This window comes from Amblyomma mixtum, chromosome 6, assembly GCF_055824585.1.
Source record: "Amblyomma mixtum isolate Tamu chromosome 6, ASM5582458v1, whole genome shotgun sequence".
Classification (NCBI taxonomy): domain Eukaryota; kingdom Metazoa; phylum Arthropoda; class Arachnida; order Ixodida; family Ixodidae; genus Amblyomma; species Amblyomma mixtum.
Window position 1 is genome coordinate 69,661,782 of NC_143017.1, and position 24,969 is coordinate 69,686,750.

At 50.0% G+C, this 24,969-nt stretch overlaps 1 protein-coding gene across 2 annotated transcripts in view; it reads right to left on the minus strand.

Annotated features, from left to right (window-relative positions):
- Window positions 1-742: 742 nt before the first annotated feature.
- LOC149339320 (ras-related protein Rab-8A-like) overlaps window positions 743-24,969 on the minus strand; it is a 113,565-nt gene continuing 89,338 nt past the window's right edge. Inside the window, exons 4-7 of one of the 2 annotated variants that reach the window (XM_089548076.1) lie at window positions 18,405-18,482; window positions 13,526-13,615; window positions 10,077-10,190; window positions 743-4,858 (exon numbers count right to left, since the gene is read on the minus strand). In XM_089548076.1, the coding sequence (XP_089404202.1) occupies window positions 4,760-4,858; window positions 10,077-10,190; window positions 13,526-13,615; window positions 18,405-18,482 (381 nt within the window). In that variant the 3' untranslated portion in view covers window positions 743-4,759. Of the gene's footprint in view, window positions 4,859-10,058; window positions 10,191-13,525; window positions 13,616-18,404; window positions 18,483-24,969 lie in introns of both variants that reach the window. The other variant, XM_089548075.1, reaches the window with a different exon arrangement.

The following is a 24,969-nucleotide window of genomic DNA, read 5'->3' on the forward strand; positions in this document are numbered from 1 at the left end:
AGGCGCGATGACAGATGGGGAAAGAAGGGTTGCAGTGCTATGGTGTGTTCCTCCGCCTTTACCGCGCTCCGTGAGGTGACCCAGGAACGATCCAGACACGAGGAAGGTTCAAACTTCGAAAATTCGGTACAGAAACTGAAGCGAATTTCTTCTCTTTTTCAGTTAGCTTAGGCAATGCCACCGCCTGTTAGTTAAAATTTCGTATGAAAACTTTAACGGTGCTTTAAATCGTTCGCAAGCATGGCGGTCATATCCGCGCTTGAACAAGAGCGGCAGACGACTTCAGTTTTAGAAACCTGTCAGGAAATATCTGAAATGATGCTCCGTGTGTTTACGCGTAGCGTGAATCTTATCGCTGCTGTTGGTACAGTTCCATTGCCACAGTGAAGCGAACGTACGCAGCCGAAAGCTCGAAAACGAAACTATACCGCGACAGGTAGCGTCCGGGCAGCTAATCCTCTAGTTTCCTGGTCCCATTCCTGGTCTCGCGTCCGTCTTTATAATGAGTATCTCTCGGGATCTGACTCAGTGGGTGAGACCTTTAAGTCGTACGATGCTTCGAGACCGGAAGCAGCAGTTTGAAAGGGCACAAGGCTGTAACTCGTTACGAAGGAGCGAGTTTTAGGTTTTACGGTGCAGACAGAGGTTCTCAAGGAGAGAACATATATGCAGCGCAGGGTTATGACCACCGGGCTTACCATAGCCCTTGTCTGAGCACAGAAAGGAGACAAGTACGAGCTGATCGACTGCGGCAAAAAATGACTTCTTTATTCAGCCAAGTCATCACGTTGAATTTCAGCTCAGCGAGACACTCAGAGGCAAATATCGTGAGCAAGATCACAAATTCACATAGAAAAGAATACGGCTTTCATCGTGATGTCTTCGTGTTCACATCAATGCTGCGGCCTTTTTTGCTCGCTTATTTCGTTGGAAAAGGATAATGAGCGATCGCTTCGCTTCCCGCGGAACAGAACACATGGTAAGAATGGAAGCATGGAAAAATTCACAGCAACATGTGACTGCAGTCCGTGCTCCATCATGACCACACTTTTTATTAGGAAGTCGCCCATTGGCACGAGCTGCAATTTGTTTACAACGTTAAAAAATTATAACAAAGCAGATTAATTTCGTTTCAGACGCGAACGCCCACATTCTGCGTCGCTATTTAGCGTAAACTTAGTCAGTACGGGCCAAATGTTTCATGCTGTATGCTTTATTTTGAGCGCGCAAATTTTTGAGAAAAAACAGCGTGTGCGTTTCAAGTGAACATTATTGAAATCTGATATTCTCGTATGCAGCGCACTATGTATACGGCAAATTCACTACCACTTTCTGCAAGAAGATACAAACCTGTGCAACTATAGTATACTGCACTATAGCACCCTTTCTTACCAGTATTTAACGTGAATGAGAACACATCAATGCCGAGGATGCTTTGTGTTGTAGTTAACCACATCAGTGCAGCGAGGTAAGAGATGTCGCATTTGAAGTTAATTCACAATTGTACAAGATGTGCAAAGGCTAACGCTTTACTAAGGCTGTATTACCGGTCCTTCCCTTCGTGGTACAGCTCCTGTCGTGCACTGATTGCGGATCTCGAAAGTGCCTTGCGTGTGACGTCACGGGCACCATGATGGTGGTCACGCACATAGAGTTTCCTACTATTACCTAGAGGGAAAGCTGGCGGCGCTGCACTTCAGCCACCATGGACGCTCAAAGCATCATGGGGCGGTGGGCTACTTGTTGCGGGACAGTCGTATTTTTTCGGGAACACAGAGTGGCACTACTAAGATGTTTCATTCCGAAAACGCTGTTCGTGTGTGCTAGTGTGCGCGCAGACGCAGACGACTTTCGCGCGAACGCAGTGTGCAAAAGCCATAGTAGTGAAAACGCAACGATACACAACGCCAATAAAAGGTTTCACTTATCCGAATTGTCATTAAAAAACCTCTTAAAGTATCTAAGCAACAACATTTTTTTAAAAAACATATTTAGTTTTAAAAATTCGCCTGTTAATTACGAAATATTAGTTTTTGTAGTGTTCATTACTTGGCCAATAGGAAAGCTAGCCGTCTCTTATTTTGGGCAAACTTTGCACTTAAATGCTTTTCTGCTAGTTTGTTGCAATTTACAAACAGCATATTGAATTTGAGGACGTTCTTTATTATCGAATAACGTTTATTTTTGCATTATTTTTTGGCCAAAAGTTGAAGTTCTGCAGTCTGTAGCTCACCGCCCCATGATGCTTTGAGCGCCCATGGTGGCTGAAGTGGTCTCGAGGGATCTCCATGCAAACTCCCATAGACGGGTTGCGAGCTTTCCCTCTAGGTAATAGTAAGAAATTCTATGGTCACGCATGGCTTACAGTGCACATCGAATAAGGTTGACTTAAGGAGATCGGATAATCATGCAGCCTTTCGCCGTGCTCCTAGTTTCCAACATGGCGGCCACTCTGACGTCATTGGAACTATGACGCCACCTGGTGCATACTTAAGGGAACAGTTCCCACAGGAAAAGGACCGCCACTACAACCTTTGAACACATTATGAAAGCTCTGGTGCAGCTCAAGCTGGCGCCATACTATTTTTTTTTATTTCGCTTACTTGCTACTTCGTTAGAAAGCAGTTGATGCGACTGAAAAACCCCGATCACCTTCTCTCATCCAGCAATTTCTTGTTCACGAAGTTTACGAACGTATTTACAGTCTCGACCGCCCTCTGGCGCGGCGATTATCGATTTCGCCGTGCCTGCCGGCGGTCGTCGGCCACACCGCATGCAGTGAGTCCGAACACACGTACAGTCTCGCGGCTTCGCGACTAAACACATGTCAGTACTCCGTTATACGCAAACAGCATCACACTTTGTACAGGAATGGTCCACACCGAAAGATCAGGTATATAACAAACTACGGCGTACATCGTCAGCGCCCCACGTTTCGGTGACGCACACAGCGCGCCATCTGGGGTTAAGTAACGCTTCAACAATAACTATTCAGCGAAATCACGAAAAGGTCAGCTGTTACACGCTTTATTCGCGAAATGTCGAAGTTTCGTTGGGTAAATTACGTAGCTTTTAGACACATGCCTTGCTTACTTGAACAGCGAGTTGCTCGTATTTCGCGCACGTTTGCACTTTTTTTTTATCCCGCGGAGCAGCATCGACTAAAATAAAGGAAAAAAAGAAAAACAATCCAGCCGGGAACGTTGAGTGTTGCCAAACATTTGCGTTTGCTATGCCGGGACGTCAGAGTTGCACACCGGACGTCACTCTCCTCGAATCGGCAATATAAACTGAAGCGGAAAAACACAGATAACCAGACAGTGCGAACCGAACACAGATCCCACTTTCACCTGAGCGTTGTATGCCAAGCCTCTGATGGATGTAAGTCCTAACGAGAGCCAGCTCGTAATCCTCGAACAAAAGGTACGCGGGGCATGTGGTTCTCTAATGCCACAATGCAAAGACCGTTGCCTGGGCTCCGCCTTGTCACCCCGCGCCCTCGTAGTCCATAAACGTCCGCACTTATCGATCAGTGACAGCTGCGCGAGCTTTAGCGCTGCAGATGGCAAATGCCACGAGCTACTCTCGGCCGTAACCATCGCCGGTGTCCCCGGGTAACGATAGCGCGATCTGAGCTCTGAAAGATCATAGAGGGTAAAAAAGGCATTGATTGCTGCGAAGATCGGATTTGAAAACGGAACGTTATTTTTTCAATCACTCGATTCGAATATATGACGCCAAGGCCGGAGAAAAGCGTAAAAAAAAAAATCGATCTTGTATTAAAAAGTCGGTCTTGACGTCATCGCTGTTTGCTTTTGAAAGCGGCCGCTGGGGGCGCTATGTCTGCATTTCATTTCTTGGTCTCTTTTTGTAGCTTACAAAAGGTCCGTTAAACTAGCCTCTGAGTTTAGGAAGCAGTAACACAGGCCAATTTCAATTTGTAGTGCCCCTTCAAAATTCTATTCCTTTAAAATTCAATGTCAAAAACGGCCCTCGCGATTCTCTAAACGGACTGCATTCCTTCAGGGCGCGCACGTTCCGTGGTTAAATGTGTGCAAATTTAGTTTCACACTAGCGCATTACTTACGAGGTGCACCAGGAAAGATCTTACTTGTGACCAATCTTTGGACTGTACTGAATTATTATACGGCCAATGCGAATAACACAACCAATTCATCCTTGACCTTGGAGCCACCGAGACCAACACAGTGGCGGGATACGTTCTTCCGACTCGCGCTTCGTCTGCCTGTGACTCAGCACGGAAACATACCTCCACCAGACCCATTATTTATCTGCGTGCGCACATGCACACAGGAGGTAAAGCTCGACCGTCCGTCCGTTAATAAGCGCGTCTGTTGCAACCGGTGTGAAGACAAGAGCGTTCAAGTTGCAAACACCCACACACGCCAATTCGCCGGCGGAACGCGTATAGCGTGAACACAAAGCGATGCTCCGCGCGCGGTGCCACACGGTGCTGTGGAATCTGAAGCAGTCCATTCCGCCGCCGCACTTGGATAAGGGCAGCTGACGCCGCGAGGGCCGCCGCGGCGGCTCTGTCGCCGTCAGCGGCCGGGTTCGGCGGGTCGGGTATCAGGCGTCCGTCAGTCCAAGGTCCGCGTCTTTCCGAAAGGGCGACGCGGCAGTGGAGACGCAGCGAGGCGGCAGCGCGGAAATAAATTAGCTCGGGCGTTGGTGACACGGCGGGAGCGACGACGACGAGAAGGTCTTCGTGAAGAACGGGAGGGGGGCGACGCGTCACTCAGCAGTTGCAGCGGTACTGGGCCGACGGCGACTGCCGGTTCTGGTTCAGGTCGGCCTTCTCCCACTGGAGCCGCTCGCTCTCCTCGAACTTGTTGGGCTGCGAGAGAGCAGGTGCGTTGCGATCAAATGTTAGTCCTTGACAGGGAGTCGCCACGAACCGTTAACGTCAATAGTCACTAATTATATCTATGCTTAACCATCACCGGACGTCAATAGTCACCAATTATATCTATGCTTGACCATCACCGGACGTCAATAGTCACCAATTATATCTATCCTTGACCATCGTCGGCTCGAGGAGCACAGTAATGTGTGGCACTACAGCGCGGCATGAGATAACGGCGTCTCTGCCTCACCACAACCCTCCTTCCCCGTTCTCCGCCATAAATTTGTCCAATTTGTTTAGACGAATTTACCGAGGTAGGACGAACATATGGCGTATTACAATCGGCGATCCGGGGCGAGTTGTCTTGGAAACCGAAGAGCGTGTTTGAGCGGGCAATTTATATTCAGATCCTGATTTCTCATTGGACTGAGACGGATATCTCGCTCTTTTGTGGATTCGGAGAGCTGCTCCGGATCGTTGATTAAACACCAATCGGTTGTAAAAACGTGGAGCTGTGCGGTCAATGGCATTATTTAAACTTCGTTATGTCACTACCTCTCACGTGCTAACCTCCGTTCAAATCACGCCTATCCGCAATGGAGGATCGGCCACGGTTTCACACAGAAATGACACACATTGAAAGTGCTGTCGTACTAGTCAGCCGCTTCAAAACTCTACGCTGAGGGGGACTTGTGCGAGCGGCTGAGATTGCGTTCCCAGGAAAGCGAAGAAAACGATCAGATAGGAGAGAGGGGGCAGTGGCGTGACTCGTTGGCCCGAGCGAGGTCCCGACGTAACACGAGTTGAACACAGCTGCGTCGAGGTAGCACAATGGGCTACCACTGCAGGTGCGCCCTAGGGAAAATCACGCCCTGGATGATCGACATCCGAGACGAGATCTACGGAGAGCTGAAAAGTCGGGCGCTGGCTCGGACTGCTTGCCGTGAACGGAAGCAACGTTCTGTGACTGTGAGCTGTGGAACTCCGCGCATCCGATAGGAAATCCGGAGTGGGCATCACGAGTTGGTTGGTTCGCGCTCTGTAGAGCCAGCACGGAAAGTGCGCAATGGACAGATACGTGCAGCCGCAGGAACGACAGACGTGAAAAATAAATAACGGGAGGCGCATTCGCAAGCTTCTCGTGTATTCCACTGGTCCAAAAAGATGCCTCGTTTTTAACCACTGGTTATTTCCGGATCATTACTACTTTATTCTCCATTTGCCTTCTCAAGACTAACCATTCGTTGTTCATCATAGGTGTCGTTTGTCTGCTCATACACATCCTCTTTTCTGCGTGGTCACTGCACTCACGCTACGAAATGGCGTGCAGCACTGTAGTCGGCGTGAAGAGACATAGTAATTACGTCAAACAGCGTTCTACTTTAGATATGATATTTCTAAATTGAGGTGGTGTATTTCTCCGCGGTTCATTAGCATGACGGAAGGATGGCTCCACTAGAGCACATTAAAGACAGTCGCCTCATTGGAAGCGTGCACCAAAGAGCAGCATGCGATAACTTGTGTTTTTAGAAGCGGGCCTCAAAAGCCAGCTGGTATTAGTTGAAGAATGAAGGCAGGCTTAGGAGTGAAACACAACTTGAAATAAGGCGCGTCAACACTGCATGTTGACACTACACGCTCGGGATGCCTGCGCGCTGTGGCGACGCCGGACGCTCTCGCTGCCGTGGAAGCCATGATTCAGGACAACCGGCCGGGTTGCATGTCGACGAGGTGGCGCAAGGACTTAGAATTAGTGATGGAATGGCGCATCAGATAATCCGGAACGACTTGCACGAACTCCAAACTTCTCCTAGACGGGTATCAAAGCAAAGCACTTTCTACTAAAAAAAAACGTCATATGTACTCTTTTGGAAGCACTGTTACGGCGTTTTCAAGCTGGAGAAAATGACCCGTTACGGGGTATCGCTACATGCGACGAACGCTGGGCACATCGCTTCCAGCTAGAGACTAAACGAGTTAGCAATAAGTGGTGGTATCCGTAATCGACGAAACCAAAGTTTCGAATAACATCATCCACTAGAATATTGACCGGGACACTGTTGTGGACTTCTGAAGGGCCAGTCGCGGAGCACTGAATGCCCATGTGACTCACTGTGAACAGTGATTCGTACGGGGACTTCCTCGAGGACCACTCGAAAACCACATTGCAGTGAAAACGCCGCGGCTTGCTAAGTTCTCGTGTGCTGTTGCACCACTACAGTGCACGGCCACGAACGGCTTGTGCGACTAAACGGATAAGATCGCTGCTTTCTGAAATCAGGAAATGCAACATTTTCTGATTCTTCCTGTAAGAAAGTGTTTGCGACCTGATTCCCCTGGAAGGTGACCTTCCGGCAGTTTGCGAAGATAACGCATCAACGAGAGGAGTCGCTGCGCACTGCTTCAAGATAGAGTCACTACTTCAAGACGACGGACATAGCCGTGCACTTTTCTGAAATCCTCCAACGCCACTCACATCATTTTGAAATTCTTTTCGCAGTACGTTTATCAGGGAGGAACCAACATTGGCATTACCATAATGTCTATTTTTAAAACCACTCCCCAAACACACACACTTTATTGTTAAGACATCACGGCGATTGTCAAGGCACAGCCTATATGATGTTTGGAATCTAAATGAGCACTCCTCTTATTTACGCCTGAAATTAACGAAGCTCCGTTCGGAAAGCAGAGTAACATCACGGGACATTATACCGCTTGACGATGCCATAATATATTTGCTGCAACCGTAGCTGCGGGCAAAGACCGTTGTTTTCTAGTCTGCTGTAGAAAGCTCTGTCGTTGTAGCTCCAGTCTGGTGGATTGTGCACGTACTTAATCGCGGCTTGTGCTCGTACTTACTATCAGCAAACAGGAATGGTGCAGCGAGGCAATTACGTGATCTGAACTTTGGCGGGCTGTTACAAAAGCATTATAGAAATAAAGCGGGGGGGTGGGGGGGGGGGGGGGGGGGGATGGTAGAGTTGTTACAAAAGTGAGCCATACCTTCGCAAAGCGACACAGCCGACGTTCCAGAAAGAATGCAAGGGAGGGAGGGATATACATGCAGCCCTTATCGGAAGTAATTTCAGGCGCGCCAGACCGGCTGCGCAGCGCAACAGGTGCGCCTGCGACAGAAACAGCAGGCGTTGCCCGTAGCTACGGTTGTCACTATACAGCGGATGTCGCCACAAATGGAGTCTCCGGTTCTGCCCCGTGACCCGCCTCACAGTCGCACAGTACCATGAGCTCCGAACGATGCGCACCTATGAACAACACAATGGCTGCGGAATTCCACACATCTCGTGAAAAAGATTGGACAGATAAGGGAACTGAACAGCGCGAACAATAAGGAACGCTGAAGCCTGCATTGCGTTATTTCAGGAACAAAAGAGTTGTGCCCTTGCAAGAATAAAAGCGCACAAGAAAAACAAAGATTGTAATAAGACCAGACGGCAGTCTGCATGTTACGGATGACAGGGAAATAAATCAAAACCACTGCAAGCTGCACGAGCGGCGTAAGAGAGAAAAATAAAAAGATCGACATAACCCCATTACTGCATTGTCTTCCAAATCTTTCTTCGCCTTAATGTCGGGTCTGCAGGAACTGCTCTTTCAATGCGGCGACATTCCACGAACAGTCGTTGTACACTGTGTAAGCGGGCGTATCGGTGCAGGCATTGCCTTTCAATCAGAGGACAAATTACGGCCCGTTGCCCCCGAGCGACGGCAAACTAACTGGCTGCGCGCGTGCCCTAATGGGCGCCACCGCGCGACGCATGCCTCGAGTGCCGCGCGCGCAGGCCTCAAAACAAAGGCTGCGTGCTTGAGCAGCCGCGCTCCGCAGCTATCAAGGTTTCTCTGTCACGCCCAGTCTTCGATCGGTAATTGTTCTCGCTGCCCCGGCGGTGCTATTAGGGCGACGCCACTGGAAACCAGCTGGTTATACTACGCGTTTGTCGCCGAGGTCGCATCCAGTCCTCGCTCCGGTGTCCCGTGATTGCCTTCATTGTCGTGGTCAATTGCGAGTCGCGCTTTCGCGATCCATCTGATCACTGTTCGCCCGCCGTCGAGGAATCGGAAACAGATTACTTGCTGCTTGTTGCGGTTTTTTTCCGGTGCCCGCCTGTTCTATGCGTTCTTTTTTCTCTCTCTCTCTCTCTTTCCGACAATAGCGCGACTGCTGGCAGCTGGCTTCGTGTTTCAGTGTTGGTGGCCGAGTACAATGAAGTATGCGGGCGTGTCAGATTTTCTTATTGCAGAGAGATTACTGTGGCATTTTCGCTTTATTCATTACCTTCACAGGCCGCCGCGGTGGCTCAGTGATTATGGCACTCGGCTGCTGACCCGAAAGACGCGGGTTCGATCCCTGCCGCGGCGGTCTAATTTCGGTGGAGTCGAAGTTCTAGAGGCCCGTGTACTGTGCGATGTCAGTGCACGCTAAAGAGCCCCAGGTGGTCGAAATTTCCGGAGCCCTCCACTACGGCGTCTCTAAGCCTGAGTCCCTTTGGGACGTTAAACCACATAAACCATGAACCGAACCATTACCTTCGCAGAATGTGTATAGGGGTTTGAATATAAAGAACGGGAAGGAGGCGATGTAGCACCATACACAGCGTAACAACACATTTGTCCAAAAGTTTAAGGGAATCCCCCAAGGTGGGGTAGGTTTGTAATGAGGGAGTAATTAATTACTCGTTGGTATCCACCCAAGCGAAGCTATACGGCTACAGAGGAAAGCAATACAGCTTCCACAGACACTTCGTAGATAAAGAAAAATTTGTCCTGGTCAGGGGTTCGAAGTTCGAACCCAGGATTTCCTTCACAGCCGTATGGCTTCGCTTGGATGGATACCACTGAACATTTACTCCCCTATTAGTAACAACACATGCGCGACGATTTGTCGCTCAGAACTTTTCCGGACATCTTTTCGGCCAAAAACATGTTAAACCTGAGCGACAAATGTGACACGCCCGGTGTCTTCCAGTGCATTACGTCGGTCTTACTATTTCAACGAAACAGTGCTCGTGAAGAAGCAGTAGCCTTGGAAAACAAATCACAAATCATCATAAATGCGGGTTGAAGAAGAACAGAAAAACGCAACGCAAAGCCAGCAGCGCATGCAACCAAGGCAAACTAAATGCGAGAAGAAGCAAACAAAGGAGTAAAAAACAAAAGGGGGGACTTGTACTAGCGGGCTGATGATCACCCTCTGCTCTCTCTGCTCCCGGATTTTCCTGGCGAGAGTGACGAAGGCCTCCTGGATGTTGATGTTCTGCTTGCAGCTGCACTCGAAGAACGGGATCTCGAAGCTCTCCGCCATCTGCGGTCGAGGGATGAGGAGGAGGGAAAGGGAAAAGTTACTGCGAGTGTGAATAAGGCACACTTTAAAGCGCGACTGTTCAAAGCGTTGTTCAGCGCTTCGGGCACTGCGCTCCGGCACCTAAACGTGCTAACTTCACGCACCACGCGGGTCGACAAAGTGGCTGGTCTTTCTCAATGTTACAACACGAGGTTATAACACTCATATAGCAACCAGGGCTTGCATTCTACAGCAAAGTTCAGACTAAGAGCGCACCACCAGTATACAGTGCACTGGCTTTCGTGGTTGTTGTGATCAGTACAGTTTTTCACTCCACAAGTAAACGGATCGCGGTGCTGTGGTCTATAACTGCGCCGAAGTGCGACGCAGTGAATATTTTGGTTTGGGCTGGGTTTCGTTGCAATCCAGTCACTGGTGTACAGCTCGACATCGTTGCGCCACTTCATCTATGTGGCTTCCACTTGGTCCGTCGTAAACGAACCTGAACGGCACTGCCGTGCTCTATCCGATACATTTCACGGCAAGAGGATGCTATTCATTAAACACTAGTATGGCTCGTGCTTCATGCTTTAACATCCACTAGCTCCGCGACCCGCCGCGGTGGCTCAGTGGTTACGGCGCTCGGCTGCTGACCCGAACTACGCGGGTTCGATCCCGGCCGCGGCGGCCGAACTTCGATGAAGGCGAAATTCTAGAGGCCCGTGTGCTGTGCGATGTCAGCGCACGATAAAGAACCCTGGGTAGCCCTTCACTACGGCGTCTCTCAGAGCCTTAGTTGCTTTGGGACGTTAAACCCCGACAAACCAAATCAAACCAATAGCTCCGCTTTGCTCAGTTCTACTTGCATTCACGTCGATAAAACAGTCACTGAATAATCCTAGCTCTTATTGTACGAACTGGTGAAAAAAAGAAAGAAAAACTGGTTGTCCCTCTCCTCTCCGTAACTAAAGATGGAGTTCAATGCAAGTGAACCGCGGCATCATAAAGGCAAATAGCCCAGCAGAACCACGCTCACACAGAAATACCACAATAATCAATTTCCGTGAAGACGTTGTAATGCCTCGGTTACTCTCCTTACGCGAAGAGGTTACGGCGATTACAGTCCCTCGATTTTTAATTTGAATTAAATTGCATCCTAACAGCGCTAAGCGCACATGCCCAAGTACTCTAGGTGTTACAGCTTAGCGCTATACGTCGCCTACTCCGGTGTCGTGTTTATTCGCCTTATCTACGGACAGCTGTCTTCTTTGTTACCTCAAATCCCCATGTCTACTTGGTTTTATTTACCCTGACTGCTGCTGGACACGTTTACTACCCATCAGCGTTGGTGGCTGCTTGCGCTAAATACGTGTCTGACGCCGTCGTCTGCTGTCGTGCAGGGACGTCATATATCCGGTGGAGGCGCTAGAGAACTACGGCCGTCACCCGACGTGCACTGCTGGCAGAAAACGACCTCGGCTAACGAGACCGGAACGTCGAACGGACACTCCCAGCTACACCTGGCAACGACGCAAGCTGCACAGTCAAGATCTTGTTCAATATTTGGGCCAATGGCAAACGCAGCAACTAGTGCGAAGCACCGAGTGTGGTATACTCGCGTTAATGAGCGAGAAAGCGTGATTCGTCAAATCTAACGAGTAGCACGCCACATAACGCGCCTTCCGACAGGATCGAAGCCTTCAAAAATGCGCTCCCTGCTTTGTTAGAAGTTCGCACAGCTTCTATGGGACATCACAGAGAGTGCTTGTAGAAGCTACAGTGAAACTATGAAACTGTGCGTGCGCCCTCTCTTGTTCGATTTCACGTTTTTTGCTTATGCACTTTCTTTCGGCGTATAATGCGTAACGTCTGTCCTCGCAGCATACGTATAGATTCCGCACCGTTTCCTGACATACTTCGCAATGAAGAGAACGGCGCCACAGCTCGAGAACAGGGCCAGGGGATGACGTAAGGTGACGGCGACACCTTCTACCGTCTCCTTCATCGATGCCGTGTCCTGCTTCGGTTTTATCGCAAGAAAGAGGATCTTGATCGCTTGCAATTCGTATCACGCACTCGAAATAGAGGGCAAACACGGCCTACGGGTATTCGTTTCGTGATTTTTTTTATTTTCAGCGCCCCTTCTTAAACCTCGGATCGAGACCTCCGTGACCCCGGGCTGTCTGGCGTGCGCCACGGTTATCGCCGCGTGTGCCCCATATCTCCCCCCTTTGCAGGAATGCCTCTCGCGTGCGCCGTGGACGTAAGAGCACGGCAAACACACGTGCTCGCGCACCCATTTTCCCCGAACGGGTCGCGACGCCGCTTTCATGGGATCGATCGGGGCGAGTTCGAGGGCCTGTACGCGTTGTTTTGTACACACGCAGTTTGTTTTGCAACCATGCACCGTCCTCGAATCGAATCGTCTGGGCGCCGCGGTGTCAACGACTCCTGGCAGCGTTTCGCAAGTGCTGGTAAAACGCTGTGCTTAGACGTGGCCAGCATGGAACTAAAAGTCGCCAGCGGCGGTTGTTGTTAGCTTCTGTACTGAATGCGGGATATATCACCGTGGTGTAAGAAAGACGAAGAGTTGTTGCCTGGGCGACGCCAGTGAGCCATTCTGCAGGGCGCGTTTATTATCAGTGCTGTCCACATCGCGTGGGTCGATTGCACAGTTAGTGTACAGTGCGCTGAAAGCGCAGTCACCGCTCCCTGCAGTGTCAACACCGGGCAGTAAATAAACACACCGTGTGAGAGTGGCTTGGCCTCAAAGCGTATTCAGCGACGAGTGAGTTGTACATTAATGACCGATACCAGCGGAAGCTGACTCCGACGTCATCACGATACCACAGTTGTCCCAAAGTATTGATCCTCGCAAAGTGATAGTGCTTTCCGTGCAGCGGTGTGTGTAAATTAGAGTTGAAAATACCAAAGCTGTTCATCGCTTACGTTAAGAAGACGAGCCCGTTATGAAAAAGAAGACAGACAAACAATGTCGTCCTGGGGTGATGAATATGGCATGAATGTGTCAGATACTGACCCGTTACGCCTTTTCAAATCGTTCACGTGCACAAATAGGAAGGATGCTTATTTATCCTTCTTCTCTGTTCTCTGCCTTTGTAATCGATTTTGTGTTGTATGTTATGGTTTTGACTCTGTTCGCTAGTTTCTTCTGTCGCAGTGTACTTCTCGTTTTTTATCATTATGTCTGTACCCCACTACTCCTGGCTAAGACCTGTAACACAGGCTGGCAGTCTTTGCTAAACAAAAAATCCCCTAGTTGGGGTGCGACGATTCCGTTTCTTATCACAACGTGCGCGGATGGGACGCATGGGTCTAGTGCCGTGTCCACGTACCTTCTCTCCCCGGTCCTTCTCCACTTGGCGCATTTGCGTCGCGTCACACTTGTTGCCCACCAAGACTTTGACGACCTCAGGCGACGCATTCTGCGACAGAACCACAAGAAAAGGAAGGAGAAGAGGGCGGCATGAGGTGTGACGTAGTCACCCGAACGAACGCGCAGGAAAATCGTATCATTCTGCTTCGTTGCTGACTCGTCCCATGGTATCGTCTGCATCAACAGTACTCCTGTACATCGTTTCCTTACGGGACTCCAAACGCGTTCCCTTGTATCCGTTGGTATACGCGAAAGAAACCCGTCGCGGTGGCTTAGTCGCTACGGCGTTTGGCTGTTCAGCCCAGGGACGAGGAATCGAATCCCTATCCCCTTTTATTGGAAAGTATTAAAAAACATAAATGAAAAATGGGTGAAGGACTAGTAGCGCTCTGCCACCATTAACGCCAATTCAAGACGCAATGGAAAGAACGGCCACATTTCGATGAGGGCGAAATGCAAAAGTGCCCGTGTGATGTGCGCAGTCAGTCCGGAACACCACACCGCGTTTCTCAAATAACATCATGTAAAACTGTGAGAAGTTCGACCTCACATGCCATACAATCCGCTAGTCGTCATATGGCTGCGAACGCCCCGCGAAATGTTTTCGAGTAAAGTACTAGACTGGGGTGGGGCTCCTGCAAGTGCTACGACAGTTCTGATGAACGTTTGAGCGAACTGCCACTGCACTCCCGCTCTGTCGTTACCTGCGCTGCAAAGTGATGGATAGTGCTCGGCACATTCGATGCATACGGCGATAAACATTACTGGCTGGCTCTGCACGGAAAAGGGCAGTACGGGTGTACCGGAATTTTCCAGTTAAATACTACAGGAAAGCACACCATCGTGCCTTTCAGCTCGCTGCTATCGTCCTTAGCATTTGATCTGTTGTTGATGGTACTGAAGGCAGGACGAAAAGGCAAGTGCGCGGGCCTGCCCACTGGCTCGGGCTGAGTCACAATCGCTGCCACGTTGAAAGATGTGACACGAAATACGGAAAGAACAGACGCGCGTCGCGACAACCGCGTCCGCCGAAGCGACGACCGGCTGCAACAGAAACCCCTAGTGCCCGACAGTGTCCTTATTATATAACGATGGCCGGGCGATTTAGAATGTTGCCATGTTGCTGACTTACAAATCTAGTAAAGATGCTGAAGTTTAGTCAGACTAAGGAGTTGCCGCGTGTGTAGGACGCGAAGGAAGGCTGCTGACCGAAAGTGCGCACTCTGTGTACGTTGGCATAAATGGCATAAATCGGCACCTTTAGTTGCCAAGCGCGCGCACATTGCTGCCGCCCTATCCGAGTGCCCTTTCTCTTTCTCTTCTTTCACTTCCACCTTCCTACATTTTTTAAGGCGCAGTTCAGGTGTCCATAGAGATATGTGAGACAGATACTGCGCCATTTCCTTTCCTCAATAACCAAAAACCAACCAAAACCAACCAATGCTATCGTTTGTTGCAGATGTAAATGCAAGCCGAAGAAGGGAACTGCAGCAACTACGCGTTCGTCCTGGGTAATTTTTCCAAGCGGGTACAAGTTGTTCGAGGCAAGCACGGACATTTATTGTCTCACAGGCGTCAGGACTTCAGCATTGCAAGGCAATAAAGTTGTTCCTCTCTCTCTTCAGCTCAAAATTCGCAGCTTAGCTAAGGCTATGACACCACGCCGGCGCGTTCCCTAAAATGCATCGGTGCATAGCTGCAGGGGTGCGCTTTTCGTCCACATCAACTACTATAAACCACACTCTAGTTAGTAAATATACGGAGCACCGAGAAGGGGATGCCTCAGCGCCCGAAGCGTGGTGATGTGGGTTTGTAAAAGAGGCGTTTCATGAAACAACGGCGATAAAAATGTTAAGGCCACAGCGTTCCGCAGCAGCGACATCATTGTTCCTAGAATGCTCCGTGCAGCGGATCATTCAAAACACAAGTCAAGCAGAAAGCTTCTCTACGTCCACAAGAAACCTTCTGCTACCATTTCAAAGTCATTCGGTCTTTAATACTGCCGTAATGGCTCTGTTATGCGGCTGAAGCGAAAAGCCTTCGGCCTTAAGACTTTTGACCAAGACTGTATCTGACGGCCCAAGCGCGTCATTCTGGATTATGGAAGGTCGGCCGAAGACTTCAAATGAAGCTGCTGGAGCAGTGTTTGTAGATAGTCTGAAGACACGTAAGGGAGCCAGCCTAAGCATAGCAGAGGATTCTGTGCCAAACCACCTACCGTCTACGCCTTCATTTCTCTCGACCTTTACTGGAATCGCAGCCATGCGGCTTTTCCGAACTTCGCCCACTGCGAGACTTCCTTCCCAGAATCTAGTAGAATGCCGCATACGCTATAGCGCCGAGTCTTCCGACTTAAATCTGGCCCGACGAGATCACTGACTCGCCCTGCTTTCCGAACAGCTTCCCGTGCAAAGGGCTCGGCTACGGTCATCTTTCCTGGCGCCATACGCCCGGTGAAAAACACCGCCAGCTATACGCAACCCTCGAATACACCCGGGGCCTCCCCCGCTCGGAGCTCCGGAGGAGTTTGTCAAGTAAATCCTCGGCTGAATGTGACTAAGCCCCGCGCGCGAGCCGGAATGCGGATCGAGCCTCCTCCCGATGCTAAGCGGATTTCGAGGCAGCGACAAAGCGGCGGCGGTGCAGATCAGAGGAAGGCTGCTCTTAAACACGCGCCGCGAGAGATGAGATGCGCTAGCGATGCCCTGCATGCCTTATACAAGGGTTTGGGCCCCCACTGAGGCGAACGTTGTGCTGTGACGTCCAAACGCCTTTTTGCGGCCGCGATGTGGGTTCATCTTCGTAACGGCGCGATTATTCGCGCTTATGCACGCGTGGTGAAGGCGGGAGGACGAAGTCCGAGTGAAATGAAAACTGAGGATGCGAAAGCGTAACACTGCGTGAGACTCGAGGTCACTGGACAAGTTGACGGGTTGTGTGATTACATGACGCGCCTGTCTATAAATTTCATTAAGTTCGGGCGAGATTCAGCGGAGGTGGAACAACTCCACCGGCGTTCACTCGCAGTACTCTGGCGATTTTACTATAACGAGGGAGTCATTACCATTACAGTGTATGTAAGCGCAGCCATACAATGTCAGCCATATAGAGCCGTACAAAAGGCGGATTTTTAGAGCGCTCACCAACCACAGGCGGTATTACGGAATGCATAATGACTAGAGGCCGGATTTTTAGGCACTAAAAAACACGTTTTAGGCGCCATAAATAGGCGGCTAAAATTGCATTTTAGGCACCAAACGGAGAAAAATAGGCACTATAAACTTTATCAAAAGTGCACACAGTTCCGAACTTCAGCGCGCAATATCTGCCGTAAAATAAAACAAACACAGATGGAATGATTTGGGACCTTAAGTAAGGTGCGAACATTAGAAGCCGTTTTTTTTTTAAGGCTGTCGCGCTACTTTACGTACAATACACATGCTTCAGCAGAGCAAAAGGGACGGTTACCAACCCTTTTATAACACTTTGGTATACCTCGGAAGAAACAATTCGCTTGTCGTGTACAAAAGCAGAAGCAATGAACACCTTAACAGGAGGCCATGTATTTAGAAATTGATAGAAACATTGTCAATTCAAAGCATCTGACAAATGGGTTCAGTCTTCACTCACACAGGAATTGAACTTATTTACTGCAGGCATACACGATGCTTCAACATAAATAAATATGTTGTCATTTGTGTAAACAGTGTTTTATAGTTTGTGGCTTCACGTGTCTGGAGCCACGCGACTATCAAATGGTGCTTGCCACTAGAAGGGTCTGGAAACCATAAATAGAAGATGTTAGAAAATGTTGCACACATTGCTGCTTGATGCGGAATATGCCGAAAAGAATCATAGTTCTGCACGGGCCTACGGATATCCACGAGGATCCATGGTAAAGTAAACATCCTCCATCTAGAAATCACTGTTAAAGCTATGGAAGCACTAACAGACAAGCACGAATGCGTGCGTGCATGAATGCGTTTTCATATGCACGCACGACTGCCAGCTGTCTAGTGTGGCCTGCTCAAACAAGATTACCACCATATGCCATTTGACGAAGATGGTATGCGGCTGGGGCACAAGGAACGAAAATAAGGCAGGTTATCCCAGGTGGAAATTTTAACCAGTTACACTGTTTCAACAGGTTTATGGAACATTGTACAGTTGGTTTCAATTAGAACCAACTCGGGATATTTGGACGAACCTATAACTTACTCCGTATACTTTCCGAAATGTGGTGCTATCTGGTCAACCCAGCAGACCAAAAACCTCTCAGAGACGTCTAGCTAGACGTCTCTGAGACGTTTTTGGTTTGATGGGAACTACCACTTTAACAGCCAAAGTCATCAACAAGCTGCCACGATAAAATGGCAGAAAATAGGAAAAAGGTTGCTTCGATATTTCCGGCTGACGTGGTTGGTATTGTGCACGCAGCCGGCGTAGGTGCAGTGTTCACCACAGCCAACTGACGAGGTCATCTAATGTTGCCACGTGTGTGTTCCACTCAAAACCGAAATGGATTCGAAAGTAAACAGAATCTGAAAGCAAAACCACAGCGTATTTCAGGCCCCTTTTCTGTAAAGTAGGGCATTTTTAGGCGCCGACGTCGGAAATAGGCATTTATAGGCACTGACACCCAAAATAGGCATTTATAGGCACTATAAAAAGAGTATTAAACATATTGTTAACACCTAATTCGTGCTCATATGTAAAAATGGTGCGCCTACGAAGCGTTGAAAAAAATAGGCATTTGCCTAAAATCCGGTCTCTAATAATGACATTATTCCGCTTTGAATGCTGCGAAGACAGAGGCGAGGACAATGTTTCAGGCTTACCTCTTCGATATTCCTGAACCAGTAGGAGAGGTGGTTGAAGGAGTCCATGTTTGTGACGTCGTACATGATTAGAATGCCCTGAAAAACACACGAAGAAAACAGTAGCACGTCAGTGATACTCGCAAAACAACGCAGGAACAGAGCTCGAACAGCACGAGCACGCCACACTTGCAGTCCGTTTTACGTCAACTGGCAACGCTTGAGGATGCATCGCATGGAGAGTTTATGTTTCGGACGAAGGGAGATTATTTACACTACTGTGTTTTGCACTCTGCCGTGCAATTGCACGGCAGTGCGAGTGTGTCTTGTGATCATCAAAGCCTTTGTGCAGGTATATTTGGGAGTTTTTCGGACAAAGTGAACTAGTTCACTGAAGTGTGCTTTTGATATTATCACTGTGGTGACTGACTCCAGTGAACCATACTGAAAAAATTCAGGGGGGAACTTTGTTGACCAAAGTGATGTGAGGCGAAAGCCTTTAGCGCGGTGTTGCTGCTTATGTCGCTGATGTGTCGTTAAGATGTTAATTAAGTAGACAATTGTTTGCGAATCTTAAATGCTGGAGGCACTGGAGGGCGTTTGGGAGGCATCCGTCTGATTCGACGCCTTTCTGCAAACACTCTCCAACGTCCTAGACAAGGAGAACTACATTTGCGTTGGCAGAAAATAGCGTAGCCAATAAAGAAAAAAAAAGCAAAAAATAGCGTAGCCATTCGCACGCTCGGCTGCGGAACGGAAGGATGGTGGTTCGAATCCCATCGTGCACAAAGATTTTTTTTCTGGTCTGACTAGAAAAGCGTGACACCTTTGCTGACAACCTTCTATCGACAACCTTCTGTCGACAACGATGAGGCATTAAAGGCTTTCGCCTTAAAACGTGGGCACATTACCGTTGCCTGTGTTCGTTGTCTCGATACGTACCGCATTGGTGTCATTGCCGGCATCAGCCGCCTCAAACCCAGCATGCCCGTATGCTTAATTACCCTGCGCACTGTCACTTGTTGTTATGAATGGGCCGCGCATGTCTGTAAACTGCCTAAATGTGTCATCTGGAACACTGAAGTTTTCAAACGCTTGTTGGGCTGCCTGGCTATCGAATGAAACGAGCCCTTATTGTGCTGGGCGTCTATGTGATAGTTCCAGAGATGCAGCCACGACGCTGATATTTGCCGTACAGTTAACACCTCGCAGTTTATAACATCACTAACGAATAGTGGGAGTGCTCAATTGGTCGGTGTGACAACCTTTGCCGTGCGAAGTTTTCAATGCTCCGGGAGATTTTTCGCTATCTTCGAACCTATGTTGGTACCCTACGTTAGCTCCATGTTCGTCAGCATCGGACGAATCATGAAGTTTGGTGCTTTCGTATTATATATGCGCGAGCGGTTAATGGTCACTGTAGTGGACATTCCGAGGGCGAAGTTTTGGGATAAGAGAACACTTTTAGAACAGCGAAGGCAAACGAGAACCCGTGGTCTGCGACAAAAACATGGGTGCAGCATTCAAGTGCTTTGAGCAGTTATCTACAAAAGCCGTCGTGGATAACGACTGTTGCGTGATAACACTGTTATGGTACACTGCATCGGCCACTGTTGCGTTATCTGCGAGTTCGGACGAGTTGCTCTCTGCGAAAGTCTCAGCCGTGTTCCGGAACTCCACAGCCGCCAGAAGAAGAATCCGTGGGCGATCGCGAGGCGCCCGTCAACGGCTCGTGCGCAGCTCGCGTATACATGCCGAAATGCACCGTTTATAAGCCGTAAATTTGAGCGCACTTCACGGTGAACGCGGCGCTGAGTTTACGGCGAGCAGGTTGCACGAGATGGGTTATTTACGAGGCAAGCCTCACGGACGCTGTAAAGAACGGCCGAGCAACGCTCGTCGCAAGCCAGTGGTTCGGAAAACGAGACCCGTTCTGCAAACGCTTACATACCGATAGCGCGCAAAACTCACAGAGGCGTATAGTCCACGCGCAACGTGTCATGCTGGCGGCTTTTTTTCCCACGTGATCAAAGAAAGCGAATTGCTTCCGAAATGACGAAGAGCTGCTAAGCGAGGCAATTAGCGCGGTCACACACAAAGGCGTCCAGTGCATGCCAGGAGGAGCGCCTTCCTACCCTCGCCTTACGCAGCGGAGCGTTCTGCGCCTTCCGGGGTCTACACGTTGCATATACGTACTACACATCGTAACACAAACGCCGGCGGCTGCGTAGGAGCTATTTAGCCCCAGCAGCGCAGTGTGTACGGTCGCTCATCTTGTCTCGCGGGACGTCGTTTTGTGTACCTAACGGAGCGAGCGATGCACGAGGAGGTGATAGAGGCTCCGCTGTTATAAGCCCGCATATATGATGCGCACGTGGGAAACGCCCTTGGAGCGGTGCCCGCGTCTAGCGGTGCTGCTTGCTGTGGTTTGTTTCACGGTGGAAGGTATAGGGTGCCGGAACTATTTACGTGAGTTCAGGGCGCGCTTGCTTGCTACGGGTGACAGCGCTGACGATGAGTGATGAACGGACGTTCGAGGGGAAGTCGAGCAGCTCCTCACGGGTACGCTTTGTAATTTCATGCAGCCCGATTACACTGCCAACCGGCGTGCCTTACGAAACAATGCAGACGGGTTACCCTGCGCGTATACTGTCACTTCAGAAACGCCGGTACATGCATTGATGTAGGCGCTGCTGAATCTCCCTGACGTACTACTTCGCAAAAGCAAACGATGCATTGTGTGAGCACGGTAAGATACATTGTTGGGTTTGGGATGCCCCCCCCCCCCCTCCTGCCTAAGTGGATTAGGCAGCGACCTTCCAGGACCGTGGGACCATGGTCGCAGCGGCGAAGGTCAAAGATCGCCGAAGGCCGAAGATGCGGCGACGATGGCGGCGTTCCGTGGCCGAGTCGACCCTCGGGTCAACGAACAGAGTGGTGGTGTGCTTAGTGAAAGACAGCAGTGTTTAATTACTGAGCCTCTACCCTCTCCCATCAACCGAGCTGCGGCAGAGCACCACGGCCCAGCGCCGCCCCTGCCGTGGGCGGTATCAACAGTGGCCACAACTGTCCGTCTGATTGGGCGTCATTCTTCGAACTATTTCCCCAGACAGGGATCTGGGGAATCTGTGCGCTATTTAACGGGGAGTTGTTTTGAGGACTCCAGTGTGCTCTCCCGCTAGCGAAGCAGTCCTCATCCACTGAGAGTCCCTCTCAGTTGCTCTTCTGTAATCATGTAAATAGCCTGTATAAAGTTTTCTTCGTTTTCATCGCAACCCCGTCTCCCGCCCTTCCTCGTCCCTTCTCAGGCCCGACCACGCTCACCCGATCCTAATAACTGGTTGCCAGCGGTGAGATAGAATCTGCACCCAACAACTCGATCGCTCGATGAGATGCCCAAGTCAAGTCACCGGCTCCAACGGACCCCGGCAGCTTCGTGATTGACGGCATCAGCTACGCTTCTGAAGACCGAGAGATGGACGCGTCAGGTCACAGGCTCCAACGGACCCCGGCAGCTACGGGACTGACGACGTCAGCTGTATCTCGGCAGGGTGAGTGCCCGATGTTTGCCATTCGTTTCGCCAGACCGCACTAGCACAGGCAGATGTTAGTAGTGGGATTCTGGATTTCTGGGAAATGAAAATTTGGCAGTTTTGTGTTTTATTCGCTTCAAGCTGAGGCTTTTGTGTTTTAGCGGGGATCAGCGGCACGAGGTGCGTTCCGCGATGGAGAAGTTCCAGGTAGAGGACCTCCTTGAAATTTTGGAAGAACTGGGCATATCAGTAGGCCCCGCTAAAACGAGAGAGGCGATTTTGGATGTGATACGGGCGGAGGAGGTGACAGTCGAGGAGGCAGACGAGACGTGGGAGACAATTTTTGAACGAAAAGCGGAGCAAGAAACGCGAAGGCTTCTCCAGGAGAGAGAGAAGCGAGAGGCGCAGGAAAAGCGAAAACTCCGCGAGGAGAAAGAAGAGAGAGAACTGCTTCAGCAGCAGGAAAGACGAAGGCTCCGAGAGGAGCAAGAGAGAGAATGGCAGGAGCAGTGTCGTAGGAGACGCGCTGAGCTTGAGGAACTGCGGGAACGAGAGCAGCAGGAGCTCATGCGTAAGATGCAGTTTCTAAAATGGAAAAGGGCTCGAGATCGTCTGAGGAGTTACCGCAGAGGCGAGAGCTTTAGATCCTTCCTCGAAAACTTCGAGCGAATTTGTAGAGAGGAGGAGCTAGAACAGGGCGAATGGTCTATGATGTTGGTGGCCATCCTCCCTGGTGACGTCGGCGGTGTATTGGCGCGCCTGTCCGACGAGGAAGTCGACAATTATGAAATTGCGAAAAGCGCCCTATTTCGCTTCTTCAGCATCAGTGTTGAGGTCGACTATAAAGGTCGCAATGATGGCAGTGGGCAGCACTGCCATCGGAGTGTCAGTGACCAGGCAACGAACCCCGCTTGGTCAGTTATGGACACAATAGTTGCTCACAAGAGCAGTGACGGGACAGCATCAAGCTCAGAAATAACTGCCAGCTTGGCAGGAGCAGGGACCGAAACTATAGGTCTAAAGGCAGACAAAAAGAGTAACAACGCCGCCAGTCATAGCAAAAGCACCAAGAATGTTTTGGTAACAACTGCAGACAGTCAGGAAGAGAGTGACATGGCTGGTTCTAGCCCTGAGACAGTTGCCGCTATGGCAAATGAGGCGGAGGTTCGGCGGAAGAAAAACGGTACTGAGCTTGTAGGCCGCCGCACTGAAAGACAGCTTTCCGGGAAAGAGCGCCACGGAGAGTTACCAGATATCAACGTTCAAGCGAAGTAAGAGCGCAGCGTTAGATATAAAGAGCGATGCCAGTCAGATTGTCGCTGGAGTCTGGAATGTTGATGACGCCGCCCAAAAACGCCAAATTCAGGACAGCGAGCTGTTGGGCTCAGAGGAAACAGCAGAGGTCACGGGAGCGAGCGGTTGTGCAGGTGAGCTGTCGTCTGGCGCTCTTTGCAAAGCGCAATTGGATTCGCTGCGCGGCGAGAAAGATCGCAAACACGATGGGCCTCTGAAAATTGATGGCTCGACTAAGGCGAGGGCCGGCAGCTTAGCACCTGTTGGCCACGCGAGAACTTTCGACAGGCAGCGAAAGGCAACAGGCGAGGTTTCCGGAAGACGGCCACGCGTGAAGACAGCTGGTCCGAACACCTCTGCAAGAACGCAAAAAGCGCGGGTCAGGCTTCTGCATTTGAGGACCCGGTGTAATTTGTCGAAATTGCCACCGCGGCGCGCAAAAGTTCGCAAGCGTTGCAATATAGCCCAGCAGACTACGCGTGCGCATGCAGGGCGTAAACGACCTGCTCCATCGAGAGACAGCAGAGGGGATTGCAAGGCATGTGACGCGGGCGGCGAGCTAGGGAGAAGGGTGCGCGGTGGCCGCACAAAAGAGCGCCACAGAGGACCCGCGGGTCCGAGGGGGACGCAGCATGCAGGGAACCAAGAGAGGGGAAAGTGCCGCTCTAGCACAGGCGGAACTAATCAGCCCCACATGTTTTTGGAAACCTTAACTGGTAGCCCTGCCGTCCGACCGCGACCCCGCAGGGCGCGTCTGAAGAATAGGGACCAGTGGATTCCTTGAATCAGATGACCGTGTCTAGGCGCATTCCCGGGGCTAAGTGCTCCATGTATTTACTGTTTGCTTTTTTCATTTAGTCAACTGTAAAAAGAAAAATGAAAGCAAACCAACTTTTGAGCTTTTGTACCTGAGTGAATTTTGTACTTTTCGTTAGCTTTCATTGTTGTAATGTAGCCTTGACGACGCTTACTTTTACGTAACCTTTGTATAGCGCAGTTCAGTGTAGCGCGAACGATTTCCTTTGTGAGCTGTAATCTCACCCGCGCTATTATCTATGTTTTGTTATTTGACGGCATCACTCAGTTGAGGTTCGATGCGAATTGCCGTGCAGCAGGCATTTGTATATAAGTTTAGCTGCGCTGCGAATTGTGATAGTGCCCGCTGAGGCACGACAGTACAGCGAAGTAACTCATGGGCGAATGTGGCGTAGTCCCTCGCGTGGGTATTGCGAGATTACTTCGAGCTGTAATTTTGTTGGGTCCGTTTCGTGGTTTGGCAGGTGAGCTTAAACTGCTCCGATTATTGCGTGCTAGTGTCCGCTGACACTCAAGCACGAGCGAGGCCACTTTTGGCCATCAAGGTAGATGGCATGAGCTCCCAGAGAGGCTACCTTTTCAGTCGAATTTAGCTTTGCAGTACAGTTTCACTTCTGCAGGTTTGTTGTGCAAGTTTCGCACATTTAAGACGTGTCTGCTGCGATGCAGAACGCCACGAAGACGACATGGGCAGCTGTAGCAGCTGCGAATAGGAATTAGCTTGGGGCAAAATTGCAAACCTCTGTCTGACTTCTCGGCTGATTCCTGCCTGCCCGGGTGACATCGAGAATCGTTTCAATTTGTCCGACCGATTCTAAACCCATTCTAATTTTCCTTCTGTTTCTTGAAGTGTCATGCATTATGACAACACTTTGAAGAGGTCCGAACACTTGAACCGTGCACTGGCAACGCACTTCGTGTTCGTTCAGGAAAATTTTGTTTCA